This window comes from Pipistrellus hanaki (assembly GCF_964339955.1).
Source record: "Pipistrellus hanaki genome assembly, chromosome: 1".
In the NCBI taxonomy this organism is placed as follows: Eukaryota; Metazoa; Chordata; class Mammalia; order Chiroptera; family Vespertilionidae; genus Pipistrellus; species Pipistrellus hanaki.
In genome coordinates, this window is record NC_140503.1 from 59,838,021 (window position 1) to 59,852,165 (window position 14,145).

The following is a 14,145-nucleotide window of genomic DNA, read 5'->3' on the forward strand; positions in this document are numbered from 1 at the left end:
TATATAATAAATACTAAAGGCCCAGTGCACAGATTCGTGCACACTGAAAATAACCATAAAGTCGCGTAAGAATGACTTTGGGTACAAAGCACCAATCTTTACTAATAAAAAATATGCAAATATAAAGCTCTTAATCAGTGGCAACATAACCAGTGCTACTGCTTTGTAGGGTTAATAAAATTCCCTTCTAACATTACACATTCACAAATATATGGCCATAATTAAGTTTAGCTTTTCTGAAGTTAATTGACCTTATTAAAATCAAACCAAGGCTCTGGCCCAGCAGCTCAGATGGTTAGAGCATCGTTCTCATATGCCAAGGTTATGGGCACATACAAGAAGCAACCAATAAGTAGAACAACAAATTGATTTCTCTCTCTCTCTACCTCTCTCCTCTCTCTAAAATCATTAAATTTTTAAAACATTAAACCAATTAAAGTGAGGCTATATTTCATTACCATTAGCACTAAACAAATGATCTAATGATACCAAGATTTTTAGTTTCTTCACTTATACATAAGCACTGCTATAATAAAATGCAGTAGATAGAACTTAAGCTAAGGTATCCTGGAGCTCAGATCCTAAAACTTCCACTTCTGAGCTATTTTGACCTTAAGCAAATTATTGTACTTTACCTCTTTGAGCCTGTTCTCTAACAAAATAGATATATTCCCTCCAACATTTGGTTGTTAATTAGAATTAAATGAGAAAAAAGCCCTAGCTGGTTTGGTTCATTGGATAGAGTGTTAGCCTGTGGACTGAAAGGTCCCTGGTTCAATTCCAGTCAAGGGCACATGCCCAGGTTGTGGGTCTCATCCCCAGTAGGAGGCGTGCAGGAGGCAGCTGATCAATGATTCTCACCATTGATGTTTCTATCTTTCTCTTCCCTCTCCCTTCCTCCCTGAAACCAATTCTAGTAATGTAAAAGAAAACACAAATTGAGAAGCATAAGGACAGCCAGAAAAATTTAAAAAGTAGAAGAATCTTTAAGAAAAACCGTTTTCAGTGAGGGGAAGTAGAAGAGGATACAAGGGGAATAAATGGTAATGGAAGGTGACTTGACATAGGGTGGTTAACACAAAATACAATAAACTGATGATGTATAGAATTGTATACCTGAAATTATGTAATTTTATTAACCAATGTTACCCCCAATAAATTATATTAAAAGGGGGGGGGGGGGAGAATAATAGTTTCCTAGGCAAAAGTAAGAAAATTTAGTGAAAGTAAAGATTTCCCTCCATCAACAGCAACAGTATTAAATAGAAATAAAATTCAGCTTTCAAGATTCTATTTCCTCTATATTCCTTTGATGAGGATGAGAACTTTAGTTACTAAAAGGTAGCATTCTCTGAAATCATATAAGGATTAAGATTAAATTACAGAGTTTCGGATTTTACTTATTTTATTCTGTCGAATCATTTTTTCAAATTATAAAACAACTGAGCAATATATCATGGAGTAGACATATCTTTTACCTTCTGGATTCAGAAGGCTGTCTCTTCTTTATCATTTCACGTAACCTTGCGGCTGACTGCAAAATATACAAAGTATAATAGCTTATAACTACACAGTTTATATTTTAAAATATTAAGTATCTGCCACTATATCTACATAAACTAAGATCTATACAGGAAATAAAGATCCTATGAACCTGCTCTTGGTAGTAGACCTGAGACAAATATATTATTAATAATAAAAGCAAGTATCTAATACTGTCTAAAGTACTGATATTCTGCCGAAACCGGTTTGGCTCAGTGGTAGAGAGTCGGTCTGCGGACTGAAAGGTCCCAGGTTCGATTCCGGTCAGGGGCATGTGCGTTGGTTGCGGGCACATCCCCAGTGAGGGGGGTGCAAGAGGCAGCTGGTCAATGTTCCTCTCTCATCGACGTTTCTAGCTCTCTATCTCTCTCCCTTCCTCTATGTAAAAAAATCAATAAAATATATTTTAAAAATAAAATAAAATAAAAATACTGATATTCTGATGCCTTAATCCAGGTTGCTAATGATTTTACATGATTAAACATTTAATCAAATATACTATTATAAATCAAAAGATTTAACTTCCACTAAGGCAATCATACTTTGATATTTTCTAGAAAAGTTATAAGTTATACTTATATAATAAATCAAATCAGAAGTTCTGTTAACTAAAATCAAAATTAGAGATAGTCTAAATTTCTCAAGAACTGTCATTAATGACACACATATATAATTTATATAAAATTATATTAACTTTCCTTCCCTGCAAGGTGCAAACATATACTGAATATATGGGAATCTGGTATTTGGAGAATTCAATTTATTGTTTTGGAGGGAACATCACACATCCTCCTAAACAGTTATTCTCTCACACACAGAAGCTTACCGCCCAGTGTAAAGACACCATGTAAGTTATACATTTAATTATAATGATTATAAAATATACGTATAGATCTAGCCCCTTATCCTTAACACTTCCTACACAAATCTTATTCCTATCTACCATTACAGCCTAAGATTTTTTTAAAAAGCTGTCTTCTCCTTTGTCTACCTCACATCCTTCAACCCATCACTCCTTCTCCTTTATCCATTAAAGAAACCACTAAAACATACCCTGTTTCTTTGAATCCAAGACAACTTTTCATAAGCCATCATTACTTTATGTACCACCAGAGGAGGAGAGGAGGTGCCAGTTATAGTTTTTAAGATGCTTATTTCAAAAGTATTAAAATGAAAGAAAAGACTTGGAATTAATAAAGTATGGTAACCTCTTTCTATTAAGTGCAAAACTTGCTCCTAATTTACTGAAGCTCACCTGACACTATGAAACCTGATAATGTGAATATTTTACTGACTTTCTGGCAACAGGAAAGGTATCTTGGTTTTAATAAGAAACTCCACACAAACCTCAGACAACTGAAGTGAAGCAAAAAAGTTTGCATTTTCTGATATGTTCTTCAGTCTCTTCCTTTCATATGGTGACAATCCTGAAAAATCATCCTATGAATTACACCAAAAAGATTCTGTTAGTTTACATAATCTACAGCAAAAGCACCTCACAGAACTAGGTGTTCAATTCTCTACATGTATACTTTCCTTTAAATTGCACCTATTCAATTCATTTCATGTCTTATCAAAGAGCACATAATCTCTGCTTTATTAGATATCGAGTGAAAGCGTTTGAATGGGGGATAATCGCATGATATTTGTATGGCTTCCCAATTAAATAGCAAGTGATCTGATATCAAGTCAAGTAGTATAACCTAATAGCGAGCTATTTCCTACTGGCCATTAATTATACTATTACAAAAAAAGTTATACTTTTATTAAACAAAAGAAGAAAGAACTTAACAACAGAAAAACTTAAATTCATTGAAAGTGTTAAGGAAATCTAGAAAGAACAACAAAAAAACCCCGCATGAACAGAAAAGGCAATATGACTAGAGAAGCCATTGTCAAAGTCCAATATCCAATAGTTGGAGGGAGGTAAAGTAGAGAAAATAGAAAAATAGCCAAAGCCGGTTTTGCTCAGTGGATAGAGCGTAGGCCTGTGGACTGAAGGGTCCCGGGTTCGATTCCAGTCAAGGGCATGTACCTTGGTTGGGGGCACATCCCTAGTAGGGAGGGTGCAGGAGGCAGCTGATCAATGTTTCTAACTCTCTATCCCTCTCTGTAGAAAATCAATAAAAATATATTTTAAAGAAAAAAAGTTTAAAAAAGAAAAATAATACAAGAAAGTTTCTGAAAACATAACATTAAAACGGCCCAATGAGCCCTGGCTGGTGTGGTTCAGTGGCCCAAGCACCCAAGGGTCTTGAGTAAATATCCTGGTCAAAGGTATGTACCTGGGTTGCAGGTTTGATCCCCAGCCCCTCAATGTGTCTCTCTCACATCACTCTCTCTCTCTCTTTCTCTCCCTCCCTCCCTCTAAAAATTAATGGGGGAAAAAATATCCTCTGGTGAGGATTGACAAAGAAAAAAAAAAAAAAAAAAAAAAGGCCCAGGCACAAGGAATGGAAAAAGACCCAAGGCTAGTTATATTATCACAAAGGAGGCAAGAGCATACAATGGAGTAAAGATAGTCTCTTCAATAAATGGTGTTTGGGCCCTGGCAGTTTGGTTTAGGAAAGAGAGTCGGCCCTCCCCTCGGATTCCAGTCAAGGCAACATACCTTGATTGCAGGCTCCTCCCTGACCCTGGCTCTGGGTGGGCGCGCGCAGGAGGCAACCAATCGATGTGTTTCTCTCACATCAATATTTCTGTCTTTTGCTCTCTCTTCCACTCTCACTAAAAATCAATGGAAAAGTATCCTCGAGTGAGGATCCAAAATAAATAAATGGTGTTTGGAAAATTGGACAGGTATATCCCAAGAAATTAAACTAGACCACCAACTTACATCATAAACAAAAAATGGATAAAGCACTTAAATGTAAGTCATGAAACCATAAAAAATCTTAGAAGAAACCATAGGCAGCAAAATCTCAGACATCCCTTGTAGCAATATATTTGCCAATACTTCTCCTAGGGCAAGGGAAACTAAGGGAAAAGTAAACAAATGGGACTATATCAAAATAAAAAGCTTCTGCTCTATCTCTCTCCTCTCCCTTCCTCTCTGTAAAAAAAATCAATAAAATATATAGTATATATTTTTTTAAAAGTCCCGATTTTTGGAAAGAATGAACGACAAGCTAGGGAATGGCGGGAGAAAAGGAAGGGAATATATGATTTTTGTGGGCCATGTGGCTATTTAGCCAGGATATGAATTTTATATTATTTTTGTTAGTTTTATAAAGTTTAACTTTAATAATAACAAATAATTGTTGAGAACTGATTATCAAGAACTGCTTATCAAAGTTTGCATTGTTGATCATTTGTTAGAATTTGACCACCGTTGTTTGGACTTAATGAACAATGGCATTTTTTGGGATTGGCAACAACGAAAACATTTTGTAACTGTCTCTCAGACGATACACATCGTACTGCGTGCTAGTAAGCTAGTTAAACAAGTGATGTCATTACAAATCAGCTATTCAGATAATTCAGGTAATTAATTTATTTATTTCATAAATACATAGATTTTCTTGAATTTGGCAGACAGTACTTTTATTATTCATATTTTATAGTGGTGGCAAAAAGTCTATCGCCTGCCTTGAAAGTGGCATGACTATACATAATTTTATTTATTTATTATATTTGTAAATTGTACTTACGTTGAAATTAAAAAAATTTATTACAATACTAAAAATAAATAAATAAATAAATAAAATAAAAATAAAAAAATAAAAAGCTTCTGCCGAAACTGGTTTGGCTCAATGTATAGAGCATCAGCTTGGGGACTGAAAGGTCCCGAGTTCTATTCCGGTCAAGGCATGTACCTTGGTTGCGGGCATATCCCCAGTGGGGGGTGTGCAGGAGGCAGCTGATCGATGACTCTCTCATCGATGCTTCTAACTATCTCTCTCCCTTCCTCTCTGTACAAAATCAATAAAATATATTAAAAAAAAAAAAAAAAAAAAAAAAGCTTCTGCACCGAAGAAAAGAAACCATCAACAAAAATGAAAAGGGAGCCCATTGTATGAGGTTTATGAGGGAACATATTTGCCAATGATACATCTGATACAGAGTTAATCACCAAAATATATAAGGGCCCAGCTGGTGTAGCTCAGGGGTTAAATGTCGATCTATGAACCAGAAGATCATGATTTGATTCCCAGTCAGGGCACATGCCTGGGTTGTGGGCTTGATTCCCAGTAGGGGGTGTGCAGGAGGCAGCCAATCAATGATGTTTCTCTCAATGATGTTTCTATCTCTCCCTCTCCTGTCCTCTCTGAAATCAATAAAAAAATATATTATATATATATATATATATATATATATATATATATATATATATATCATACAACTAACAAAAGGGAGAAAACAATCCAATTGAAAAATGGGCAAAGGGCTTAAATAGATACTTCTTCTAAAGTGGACATACAGATGGCCAGGAGACATATGAAAAAAAAAAATGCTCAAAGTCACTAATCATCAGAGATGCAAATTAAAACCACAAGGAGGTATTATCTCACACCTGTCAGAATGATATCATCAACAAATCAAAATGACAGGTGCTGACAAGGATGTTCGATCCCTAGTACACTGCTGGTAGGAATGCAGACTGGTGCAGCCACTATGGAAAACAGTATGGAATCTCCTCAAAAACTTTAAAATGGTTATGGCAGGCAAAAAAAAAAAAAAAAAAATTTTAATGGAACTTCCATTTGACAGAGATCCCACATCCAGGAACAGATCCTAAGAAACCTGAAACACCAATCAAAAAAATATATATGCACCCCTGTGTTCATAGCAGCACTATTTGCAATAGCTAAGATCTGAAAACAGCCAAGTGCCCATCAGCAGATGAGTGGATAACAAAGCAAAGCTGTGGTACATTTACACCATGAAATACTACCCAGCAGTAAAAAAAAAAAAAAAAAAAAAAGGATCTCTTGAGAGAAACCAAGATGGCGGCATAGGGTAGACACCCGAATGCAGCCTACCACAACAAATTTGAATTTAGAACTGAAAAACAGGGGAGGCATTGCCCTGAAGCGCCGGATGGCTGGCTGAGAGGAGGCTCTGCCGCCTGGGAAGGAGAGAGAAGGCGCGCTGACCCTCAGAAACTGTGAAGGTACAGAGAACTGTGCGCACGAAAAGGCTCTGGCTTACTCCTGGTGCGTGAGAGGCCTGGCTTACTCCTGGTGCGCAAAGAAGGTGGGCCGGGCCAAGTTCGATACTGGCGTACTCCCGGTGTGCGAAGAGGCCAGGCTGGGCTGAGTTTGCTACTGGCTTACTCCCAGCGTGCAGAGGGTGGACAGCTAACCCGCGGCTGGCTTTCTTGTTCGAGAGGAAAACAGAATCACCCTATTGTTCTGATAGATGGCCCCAGTCAGGGAGAAGCCAGACTGTCAGGCAGTGGGCAGAGATCTCTCAGAGGTGTGTGAAGCTAGAGGCCATTACTGCAGGACTTGGGGAGGAGCCACTTGGGGAGGAGCCGACAGGAAAACAAAGCTTGTCAGCACCACCCCGAGACTCCGCCCCATCCAAGATGAGCACAGAACCTCTCCCAGAGGCTGGCTTTCTCTAAGGAGGGACTGGCCGGAATCTAAAGCTTGTCTGTGCTTTTACCAAAGAGGTGCGCGAGCCTGCAACCAATCTGGTGAGACTCACCGCAAACAGGACTTTTCTAAGGCAAGACTGACAGGGAACCAAAGATTGCCTGCGCCACCCCGAGACCCCGCCCCAATCAAGCACAGTACAGAAGCCCTCCTAGCTGAGACACTGCTGATCCTCACAACCAATTGGCTTGGAGATCAACGCTTCCCAGTGATAACCAAGGCTTAACAACAAGACTGCACACATAGCCCACAAAGGGCTACACCAAGACTGTCCGCAGCAGGTAACTGGGAAGGCTGTGCTAATGAGCTCTAACACACAAAACTATTCCATCAAATCAGGAAAACAAGTAAAATGCAGACAAGAGGCAGGACACAAAGGAAGGAGATGGAGAAAAAGAAAAGAATGGACATTGAGTTCAAAACCACTGTTATAAGGCTTTTCAATAATATCCTAGAAAAGGCCGATAAAATAAATGAGACCTATGAGGATATGAAAAGGGATCAACTAGAAATAAAGAAAACATTGTCTGAAATAAAAATTATTACACAGAGTCCTAAAAACAGACTGGAAGATCGCAAGAATCAAGACAAAGATTTAGAACACAAAGAGCCAGAGGACACTCCTCTGCAGAAGCGAGAAGATAAAGAGAATCCAGAAAGTTGAAGCTAGTGTAAGAAACCTCTGGGACAATTTCAAACAAACCAACATCAGAATTATGGGGATCCCAGAAGAAGAGAGAGAGCAAAATACAGAAAGAATACTGGAAGAAATATTGACAGAAAACTTCCCCCACCTGGGGAAAGAAATAGACTTACAAGTCCAGGAAGCCCGCAGAACCCCAAACAAAAGGAATCCAAGGCAGACCACACCAAGACACATCATAATTAAAATTCCAAGAGCAAAAGACAAAGAGAGAATCTTAAAAGCAGCAAGAGAAAAGCAGGTAGTTACCTATAAAGGCGCACCTATACGATTGTCAGCTGATTTCTCAACAGAAACCATGCAGGCCAAATGGGAATGGCAAGAAATATTCAAGGTGATGAATAGCAAGAACCTACAGCCAAAAATAATCTACCCAGCAAAGCTATCACTCAGAATCGAAGGCCAGATAAAGAGCTTCACAAATAAAAAAAGCTAAAGGAGTTCATCACCACCAAACCAGAATTATATGAATTGCTGAAGGGGGTTATTTAGGAAGAGGAAGAAGATAAAGATAAAAATTATGATCAACAAATATGTAACTATCAACAAGTGAAACTAAAAACCAAGGGAATTAAAAAATCTGATGAACAATATTAACTGGTGAATATAATAGAATCAGAGGTATGGAAGGGGAGTGGACTGACAATTCTCGGGGAAAAGGGGAATGGGGGTGCGGGAAGAGACTGAACAAAAACTGTGCACCTATGGATGAGGACAATGGGCGATGGGGAAAGGACAGAGGGTGGGGTGGGAACCTGGTGGAGGGGCACAACTGAGTGACGGGGGGGGGGAAGAGGAACACATTTGTAATAATCTGGACAATAAAGATTAAAATAAATAAATAAATAAAGGATCTCTTACCCTTTGAGACAGCATGGAGGGACCTAATCGAAATAAGCCAGTCAGAGAAAGATAAGTATCCCATGATCTCACTCATATGTGGAATCTAATGAACAAAATAAACTGATAAACAAAATAGATCCAGAGACATAGAAGCGTGGTACAGACTGGAATCTCAGAGAGAAGGGCAGGTGGGTGGGTGGTTGGGAAGTGATCAACCAAAGAACTTGTGTGTGTGTGTGTGAGTGTGTGTGTGTGTGTGTGTGTGTGTGCGTGTGTATGTCAGAAAAAGTAGATGCCTAATTTCTTAGGCTGATTCAAATGATTATTTAAATTGAACTAATAAATTTTCTCAGGTATCTTCTCTACTCCATCATTTGTCTCCTTTTTGCGTTTAAAGGAAATATTATTCCACACATCAATGCAACCAATTAATGGTGATTATCAGAACTTCCATTTTTAAAATAAGAAGATTTGGGGAGACAGGAATTAAACCCTTACCTGGCCTGATGTATCTTCATCGCTGTCTCCATCCAGACTGCCTTCCATACCAACGCTGAGAAGCACTGTATCCGAAGTGCTCATGTGTTGTTTGTGATTTTCTGTGTGAACATCTAAGGATGATTTTTGCAAAGTGGATTCTGTCTTAGAAGATGCAGTGGCTTTCATCTTTGGAGTTAAAATCTCTCTGTAAGTTTTCTTTATTTCAGTCTTCTTATATTTCTTACATGCCACTTCGTTGTTAGAATTATCTAACAGGGATCTGGGGAGCTTAAATTCACCTGGCTTGTAATCACTGAGTGAAAAGGGGACAAGGCACACCTTAGCTGTTTTTTCTAAAACTACTCTCTGAGATATGTAAGAGATGTTTTGGTTTTCTTTATATTCATTCACCTATTCAGACCAAAAAAAAAGAGTATTAGAAACCCAGGTCCTCTACCTTCGCTTACAGATCAGTGCAAACAAATCTAATTCCTATTTCATAATAACAACATAAATCCAAATTGATAAATTTGTAACTTTTTCCATCCAAAATCTAGACACCAAATTTATTAACCCAAATAGAATTATTTATTATACTGGACACATTTCTTGCTCACTTGAGTCTACCAGACCAATGATAATACCGTCATGGCTATAATTTGTAACTGAGAAGTCTACCCCAACTGTCAGCTCCTGAGTTAATGGAATTGTTCAAGAGTGAGAAACTGACAACTGCTGCAAAAGCAAATGTAGAGTCCCTGATCCCATCCTGCCACTATGTCTGGGGTTCAAAAGAACCTTTCTCTGCCCCAAAGGCCTAGACTCCATAAAAGAAAACCAGATACCCTGACCGGTTTGGCTCAGTGGATAGAGCCTCAGCTTGCAACCTGAGGGGTCCCGGGTTCGATTCCCCTCAAGGGCATGTACCTTGGTTGCAGGCACATCCCTGGTGGGGGGTGTGTAGGAGGCAGCTGATAAGTGATTCTCTCTCATTGATGTTTCTAACTCTCTATCCCTCTCCCTTTCTCTCTGTAAAAAAATAAAATAAAATAATTATATATATATATATATATATATATATATATATATATATATATATATTTTTTTTTTTTTTTTATTTTTTTTTTTTTTAAGAAAGAAAACCAGAACAGGGATCGGGCTTCTCTTTTGTTTTTGTTTTGTTTTTTGTGGGTTATTTTTTGTTTTTTGTTTTGTTTTGTTTTTACTGCATGACCTCACTTATATTTGGAATTTAAAAACATCAAACTCAAAATCAGACAGTAGGATGATGGTTGCCATAGACTGGGGAGTGGGAGAAATAAGAAGATATTGGTCACAGGATACAAAAGTTTACTTATGTGTGATGAATAAATTCTGGAGAGCTGAAGTATAGCATAATGACAATAATTCACAACACTCTATTATATACTTGAAGTTTTCTAAGGTGATAGATCTTAAATCTCCTCAAAACACATACATACAGACAAGTCATTATGTAAAGGTGACATAATATTTTAGCTTAATTATGGTGTCTTTTCAATGTTATATAGACATCAACATCACGTTGTACATATATGTAATTCCTATATGTAAAAGATACCTTAATAAAGTTATTTTTTAAAGAAGAAATTCAGATTCTGCAAGTCTATTTGAATAAGCAGAGCTGAGATCTTGAATTATGGAATCAACAACTCCAAATCCTGGTATTACAACCTCCTGGAATGGCCCCAATTATCTGACTGGTTTTAGCATAATTTTTAAATATACTTTATTGATTTTTTACAGAGAGGAAGGGAAAGGGATAGAGAGCTAGAAACATCGATGAGAGAGGAACATCGACCAGCACACCTCCTACTGCGGATGTGCCCGCAACCAATGTACATGCCCTTGACCGGAATCGAACCTGGGACCTTTCAGTCTGCAGTCTGATGCTCTATCCACTGAGCAAACCCGTTTTGGGCTAGCATAATTTTTTTTAATTTCTTTATTGATTATGGTATCACATAATTGTCCTCATCTTCCCCCCCATTCCCATCGCAAACCCTTCCCCACGTATGCCCCCACCCCCCCTGTTGTCCTTGGCCATTGGTTAGGCTCACAGGCATGCACACAAGTCCTTCGGTTGATCTCTTCCTCTTACCCTCACCCTCCCTCCCCTCCCTCGGAGGTTTGACAAGGGCTTCTCTTTGGAAGGAACCGGGGGAAAGCCCGCTACACTACCAGAGGCGCAGAGGAGGGAAATAGTTTGGGGCCCCGTGCCGCCCCTCCCCGCAAGCACAGACTCCCCCGAAAACTGCGGCAGCGACACCCAGAGCCAGTCTCACCTCCGCCCGGAGCGGCGGCGGTGTGCAGCCCGCCTTCTCCGCGGACATCGTGCCTCCGCTCGGGCCGGCGTCTTCCCGCCAATATGGGCGGGGGCGGGGGCGGGGGCGGCGCCGCGGGCGGGGCGGGGCGGGGCGGGGGTACTGCAGTCTCTTAAAGAAACAGGCTCCCTAGTCTCACCCAAATTCAAGTCCAGTCAAACCTCCGTCTCCCATCTCCAACAATGGGGTTCTAAGTTGCTCCCAGAAGGGGGGGAGGGGGAGAGAGAGAAAAATGTCCCGGTTGTTGACCAAAACTTTTCTTTCTTTTTTTTTCTTTTTCGTTTTCGAGCCGACAATCCTTTCATGCTGATATCTCAGCATGACAAAAAGCATTTTGCAGGCCATGCTTTTGTTGCTTTCCATTAGCACAAGTTTAAAACAGAAAGAGGCCATCAAGAATGGCTAAGTGTGAAAATTGCACACAAAACAGCAATCACAGGCAATGGAGCACAGGTTAAACAAAACAAAACACTGTTGTTGATTGGATAAGAAAAAGCAGCTGGTGATAGATAGCATTTTGGAGGCAGTAATATATGAAAAATTCCTTTAAGACTAGTAGGGGATGTTTCAATAAATTTAAGAAAATAAGTGTTTGTTTATAGATTAAACAGTGCATTAACATGTGTATAAGAAAGGTTGAAACAGAATAATTGGGGGCCTGTAATGGATTAATTCCATTTATATTATTTCTAATGGGGGAGAAAAATGATTCAGTTTTCGAACAAATCGCTTTTCCAACAGCCTTCAGGAATGAATTAAGTTCGAGAAACGAGGTTCCACTCACTGTACCTTAAAGATGCAATGGGATAGAAAGAACATTTTTACCTTGGATCCTGGTGATTTTGACGCTGCAGGTGCCAGGACCTCGCTTTGAAAACACTGGCACTTTTGCAGAGGAAAAACTATCTTGCCTTGAAATGTGGGCCTGAAAGGTATTCAGACTCACTTAGATGCCCTCAGAAACAGAGGAAAAGAAATTGAAAGCAACGTTCACCCTTTACCTCGAGTCCCCTAGTCCTTGTAACCCCTCCACTAGTATAGTATGCCATAAGGCTACCGTATTGTCTTCTTCCTAGGAAGGGAAGCATTTTGATTTCCTACTCCCACCCCACCCCCAAAAGCTGAGAACTTTCAGCTGGTTTAAATTTCACCAGCTCATCTGCCCACCAGTTAACTTAAAGACTAATGATGGCCTTACAGCAGTGTTTCCCAACCTTCTCTCATGATGAGAATCACCTGGTGGAGTTGTTAAAACACAGATTCCTGAATCCCAACTAAGAAGTGCTAAACTAGAATTTTTGGGAACATATAGGTAAAATTGTATACTTAACTAGTGCTCTAAGACAGATTTTATATACAGAGCACTAAGTTAGGTATGCAATTTTACCTATATGTTCTCAAAAATTCTAGTTTAGCACTTCTTAGTTGGGATTCAGGAATCTGTGTTTTAACAACTCCACCAGGTGATTCTCATCATGAGAGAAGGTTGGGAAACACTGCCTTACAGAGCCTAAAGGTTGGGGAAAAGTGGATTGAGTAATCCGTGTATCACAAAATAACCTCAGATCTTAGTGCACAGCATTTCTTGTAGATAGCCATTTTATTTTTTCTTCAATTAGCAATGATCGTGCCTCCAATAAACCTTATTGGCTATGATACTGCCACTGCACAAAGCTAGATATAGCCATATTAATTTTTTTTCCTGTTCTCTGGGTTGCCATGAGCCAAAACAATTGCCTCCCAACAAATTACTTCCTTTGGACAGCCTAGTTTTAGAGCTGATAAATTCATCTTATAAAATTAAGGTCCTTTTCTTTCAATCCAAAACTGCTCCCTTGGTTACTGGGGTCCTCCCCTGTTCCTTACTGTAGACTTGCCCAATTTTATTCCTTCTCACAGCCAGCCCAATCATAAAATGCAGGTGAAATAATCCTGTTAACAGCACCTGCACAGCTGTCAAACTTTCACTGCTCCTTGACTCAAAATTTACTGCTAAAATGAAACTTTTCATAGTGTCTGATGTATTATACCATGTCATTTCTGGACTTTGAGACTTGTTCATGCTGTCCCTTCTCTCCCCACCACAGCATCTGTAAAAACCATTCTACGATGAAATGTTCTGACTTACAATTAGCCAATGTGTTTTACACAACAGCCAGTGAACTGCAATTGCTTCTGTTATAATTCCATAAGCCCTTGAAGACTTTCTGAATAAAACTCAAGGTTCTTTTTTTATTTTTAATATTTATGATTCTTTATTTTTATTTTAAAATAAAAATATTTTATTTTAAAAGCTTCTTGAGAACATGAGGCATTTAACATTATTCCATATTTCTTACAGAGAGCTAAGCATGGTAAGCACAGCAAATATTTAATAGTTATGGGCTTCTATACAAACACTTTCCAACCAGGAATGTTTTCATAGGCAGTCTCCAAAACCTTGAACTGGAAAACCTAAAAGTAGAGTGCTCAGATTTCAGGCATCAGGTTCGATTAGCAGGATTTCTATCCCAATTAAACGCTAATTCTGGGCTCTCAACCGTCTGCTCAAACTGCCCTTCCCTATCTCCAAAGTTTCTTATTTGTCACTATCCCATTTTCCTCCGCTTCAAAC

General features: G+C 38.9%; 1 protein-coding gene across 2 annotated transcripts in view; it reads right to left on the reverse strand.

Annotated features, from left to right (window-relative positions):
• The window catches only part of WDR76 (WD repeat domain 76), a 29,143-nt gene extending 15,535 nt beyond the window's left edge, over positions 1-13,608 (reverse strand). The window contains exons 1-5 of one of the 2 annotated variants that reach the window (XM_084903248.1): positions 13,562-13,608; positions 12,357-12,456; positions 9,187-9,579; positions 2,890-2,982; positions 1,479-1,534 (exon numbers count right to left, since the gene is read on the reverse strand). In XM_084903248.1, coding sequence (XP_084759374.1) covers positions 1,479-1,534; positions 2,890-2,982; positions 9,187-9,579; positions 12,357-12,456; positions 13,562-13,593 — 674 coding nt within the window. In that variant the 5' untranslated portion in view covers positions 13,594-13,608. Of the gene's footprint in view, positions 1-1,478; positions 1,535-2,889; positions 2,983-9,186; positions 9,580-11,492; positions 11,584-12,356; positions 12,457-13,561 lie in introns of those variants that run through there. The other variant, XM_084903249.1, reaches the window with a different exon arrangement.
• Positions 13,609-14,145: the final 537 nt, after the last annotated feature.